Genomic DNA, 5,000 nt, shown 5'->3' with positions numbered 1-5,000 from the left:
AATCATATCACAACTTTGTTTCCTGTTTTCCGGGCTTCCTTCTCTTGTTATTCTGGTTTAAAGGTGCAATGTGTAACTTTGGGTATGTCAGAAAAGTGAACATTTTCCCCTGGAACACTGTTTTTGAAGTTAGAAAAGCTTCCTGAAAAGTTACTGTTTCACTGTTGTTGTTGTTTACAGCAGCAGGGCCCACAGTTTGGTTCTCAAACATATTGTAGTTTTTTACGTTTGGTTCAAGGTTCCTCAAAATAATTTAGTTTTATGAAGATAAATATATTCAATGTTAAGAAATACATGTAGAGAAAATATCTTTTGTAAACTAAAAATCCCCTTCCTCTGAAACTGCATATAGTGCATCTTTAACAAATACAGTGATTGTGGCTTAACATTGTCTGTTTAGTTTCAACCAGCAGCAAGAGTTTAACCATGCAGTGGTGCATTGCAGTCTATGGGCCCCGTGTACAAAGCTTTAGTGGATGTCTTTATATCCTGTGGCTTTTTGGTGTGGCGTAGACTTCAGACCACAAGAATGGAAGAATGCATGTCCCCTTTGACTGATGTACGTCAATGTTGATGCTGGTTTTTAATGCACTGGGCTCCCGCAGTGAAAAAGGTGCTGCCAACTTTTTTAACACAAAAAACATCAAATGTATGTATCCTATTGTCAACTAACATTGTCTTAAATGCCTTTCTGTGCTACGAGTCAGAAATGGTTGATATCATCTTCATTAGGCTATAGTTCCACTTCCTTTATGAATACAGACAATTTTGGTCTTGGTTTGTGGATTTGCAATTGTGGACGTATAGAACTTTCCAGTAAATTAAATGAATAAGAAAAAGAGAGCCGTTTTCATATGTGTTACTGTAATAGAGGCAGCCAAATTTTATAATATATTTCTAAAGGCCTTATAAGGGTATAAAATGTGCAAAACTTTTGGCAACTGTAAAGTTATTGATATAGCCCCAGCCTATCTTTCCACAGTTTATCCGTAGCCTAAATTCACAAGACCAAAACATATGTGAGCATGTTTCAAGATGTAGGCTGTTCTGCCACTTTTTCACTACGTGTCATAAAGTGGAAGAGGGGGAGAGAGAGAGAGAGAGAGAGAGAGAGAGAGAGAGAGAGAGAGAGAGAGAGAGAGAGAGAGAGAGAGAGAGAGAGAGAGACGTGAAAAAGTGCGGTAAACAAAGTAAGGTTCCTTGAGTTTGTCCGGGCACAAAAAGAAAAAAAAGAAAAACAACATGTCAGGACTATTCGTGCCAGGGCAGGTTTTTATGAATGGAAGTTTTTTTTCTCGCTCTTCTAACTTTCCCTCTCTCTCTTTTTGTGAATGAAAAACAACTGGAAAATCCTGTATGAAAAAAAAAAAAAAAAAGCCCGCAGTCTGCAGGGACGTGATTGGCTACTGTTGGCTACAAGCTCCGCCCACTCGTTGCTAGGAATCCGGCCTCCTGTGTTCTGATTGGCTCACGCGGGGGAACCGAGACTTCATTCATAAGTCAGTGCATTCATGCCGCGGACAAAGACGAAGAGAAACCCGACCCCCTGAAAGAGGAAATCAGCCAATCGGAAGCTTTCGTCTGGGCCCGAAGCAAGAAAAAAGTAACTCTCCCAATATAGTCACTTTAAAAACATGTGTGTTACAGAAATGACAGCGCTCAAAAGTAACTACACTTGAATATAAACTCAAATCCAGTCCTTTTAAATGTATAGTTCAGTTATTTCCTGTCAAATTAAAGGAAAGTTATATAGTTCTACTTGGTGTGACTCGACTAAAAAGCACACAACATCTGTTTCCCCTCACAGTTTTCATCGCTGGAGGACGGAGCCTGCCTGGCATTTTGGACAGACAAACGTGGCAAAAAGCCCAAAAAACAGGCCACTAAATAGCACTTTATAAGTCATACATGCTTTACGACCATACAGTCTGTGTTTATGACCCATCTGACGTGGTAATATTACATCAGAAAGCGTGTCTTTGAGCGCGAATACACCAATGAAAAACTGCACAATTCTCAACAAACAAAAACAACCCAATCATGTAACAACAAAAAAGTCGCCTAAAAACTAGTTGTACCTGTAATTGTAGGTAAAGTGACGAGCCGCCTGTCTGTCTGTCACACGTACACACACACAATTTGTAAAGAGGGGTTTGCAGCCCGCTGGGGCAATCGGCATTTTTTTTGTGAATGGACCTCATTATGCATGCAGCCTCCACGCAGCTCCATTCACAAACAGCGCTCGCTCCCTCCTCTCGCTGCAGGGCTGTGTGTGCGTGTGTGTGTGTGTGTGTGGATCGCTATACTCAAAACTCTCCACAGCCTAAATGACCGCAAACGGTTAACGGATGGATTATAAGATGGATGGATATTTGGACCAGCAAGTGCCTTACACTTTAGCAAATGTACGTATATGGTTATGAACTCTGACTACTTACTAGACTTCAATGTTGTTCAATAGGTTTATTTCTGTTGTTTTTGCTACCGGGCTTTAGGCTATAGTCTCTCTCTCTCCGTCTCGCGTCTGCTTCTCTGCACGATAGTTTTTGGCCGAAAGCAGCAGCTGTCTGCGCGCGATAGAATACAAAAGATACTTCTTAAAAACTAATTTAACGCAAAAGCTTCATAAGCTTTCGCAGAGCATTGAGCAAAGTGTTGTTTTAATGGTGTTTGTCCCACGGCTTAACTTCGCTTGGAGAACGTGCCAATGTGTGCCAAATGGTCACTTTCTTCAGACGCAAACAGCGCGTTTGTTTTTCCCCCAGATTTTGACTCCACAACTGGGGAAATGTGTTGTTTTTCTTTAGGGGGGCCTTAGACAAAAGTCACCTTAAGCTGTATTTACATCTCATTTAAAGCTCATTAAAAAATGCTATTATTGATATTTTTGCCATTATTATTATTAGCCTAGGCCTACTTATTCAATATATTTTTTTTATGTTAAATCTGCTGCTGCATCCTTTGCTTTTCTCCATGCCACATTAAACATGGCATTTGCTACTTCTTTGACACTGATTGAAGTCTTGTTTCTAACTCGACCCTCTGTTGTTAACAACATCTATGACTTTTGCAGAAGTCGCATGGAAATGGGCCCCTAAATAGACTGCTGATGGCAGCGAAAAGGAAATACATGGACACAGAATTACCCCCTCAGGAATCTGAAGGTAAAGTAGTTGGAAGCTCTGACAATGTTGGCCTCTGGTCTCTTTACATGATGCATATGTTTACATCAGGGACTCGTAATATTAACCCAAGGCAATATCATGTCTGGGGGCTGAGTTACTGCAATTTAAATAGCACATAGATAACTTCATATATACTGTATAAGTGAGCATTGGTGGTGGTTGGTGGTTATTGTGAATTGTACTGCTTAGACTTTGCTTAATATTTTTTTGTATCTCTTTGTTTTTAGACCTCTTCCAGGATTTAAGCCAACTCCAAGAGACATGGCTCACAGAAGGTGAGTTTTTGCCTGCAGGCTACTTTTTGAATTTTTACTTGTATGTTTTGATTGTTTGTGTCTGTGTGGAAAGATTGGTGAACACACACACACACACACACACACACACATGAAAAATACAAAAACAGTATTCTATCATTTTCTATGTTCGTCAATCTTAAGGAATTTACACAAAAGTGCTTTGCTTTAACCTTAAAAAAAATTACAAATGATGTGACTACCGATGCTGATCATTGCTTCCATGTTCGCTGTCAGTCCAAATAGTGAAACAACAAATGCACTTTTCATTTGAATTTCTTTCATAATATTGGGTGAAAATGACCTCCTTATTGCTGAATGTCGCTTGCTCACTTGCCCCAAACTTTTCTAATGCAACACACATGCTCATAAACCCATACGAAACCCCCCCAAAAAATATATTCCTGAGAGAACACAGACGGCACATTATTAGCTTTGAGCATATCCTATTTTGGCCATGTTGGCATGTAGCGTGCGTGCCAGCCCGCCAGCCAATGCAAACAAACAGGCTATTTGGCTTGTGTCACTCAAAAGCCAACACAGCGATGAAATGGGGCCCAGTCGGAGGCAATTGTCAGCTAGTAGACTTAATAAGTGCAATGATGATGTGAGCCCTAATAGAGTAATTATACTGTACGTCAAGAGGAAGAGAGAGAGGGGGCGGGGGGGACAAAACAAGGCGTGAGTCATCTCTGTGCCTGCTTTTGGTTTTGGTTGCTAACCTGGAGCAGGACAGTGGGTCCAAATATGCTTAAAGGCGCAGTCAGTGATTTTGGAGAACGCTTGTCGTCATAATAATTTTTTGTCAAAATAAGTGAATATCTCCTGATAAGATCCGCTTTCCTGTCTGTACTGTGTGTGCGCTGAAAAAAAAGCTGGTGTTGATACACAGCCCAGGCTCTGTAAACGGGCAGGTTACTAGCTACAGTCTTTCACTCTACACTTTGTTTACATGCCAATCTATAGAACCTATAGGCTGTGTATTACGCACCAGATTTTCGTTCAGCACTCACACAGTAGGGACAGTTAGCGGATCGTAAAGGAGATTTTCACTGATTTTGACAACAAGCGTTCTACAGAATCGCTGACTCTACCTGCAGTGTGTAGAATTTTGGGTTTTATTTCCTAGCAGACTTTGTAGAAAATAATTATAATATCCATAAGTACGTTTAATTTAGTGAACATTTTTTTTAGATTTTTCTTTTTCTCTCAGAAAGGGTCTCATATATGTCCATATTTCTCCATACCTTGGACCAAGGCCTTGGCGCCGCCATGTTGGAAGCGTCATAGTTGGAATGTCATCAGGTGCATTGTTTATAATTTAGAATCGTTCTTGTCCTTGAAGGCCACTGTAGCTTCTGTTATTATTCAAAAGGGGTGGGGTTACCCAGGGAGCGTTGCATTCTAGAACTTTCTAGAATTTTCTTGATGATGACATATCACACACTGCACCTTTAATGCTGCAAAAGGAGACCTGCACTAGTAGGTGTGATTTTCTTGTTGTGTCAGTTGATTTGAAGTG

At 40.4% G+C, this 5,000-nt stretch overlaps 1 protein-coding gene across 1 annotated transcript in view; it reads left to right on the top strand.

Annotated features, from left to right (window-relative positions):
- Window positions 1-2,276: 2,276 nt before the first annotated feature.
- etv4 (ETS variant transcription factor 4) overlaps window positions 2,277-5,000 on the top strand; it is a 44,097-nt gene continuing 41,373 nt past the window's right edge. Inside the window, exons 1-3 of the mRNA XM_080048623.1 lie at window positions 2,277-2,405; window positions 3,074-3,164; window positions 3,413-3,460. Coding sequence (XP_079904749.1) covers window positions 2,349-2,405; window positions 3,074-3,164; window positions 3,413-3,460 — 196 coding nt within the window. The 5' untranslated portion in view covers window positions 2,277-2,348. The remainder of the gene's footprint in view (window positions 2,406-3,073; window positions 3,165-3,412; window positions 3,461-5,000) is intronic.

The sequence above is a fragment of the Ammodytes marinus genome (genome assembly GCF_949987685.1).
Source record: "Ammodytes marinus genome assembly, chromosome: 20".
NCBI classification, from domain to species: Eukaryota; Metazoa; Chordata; class Actinopteri; order Uranoscopiformes; family Ammodytidae; genus Ammodytes; species Ammodytes marinus.
Note: the sequence above shows the minus strand (reverse complement) of the source record. Positions and strands in the feature narration are given on the sequence as shown.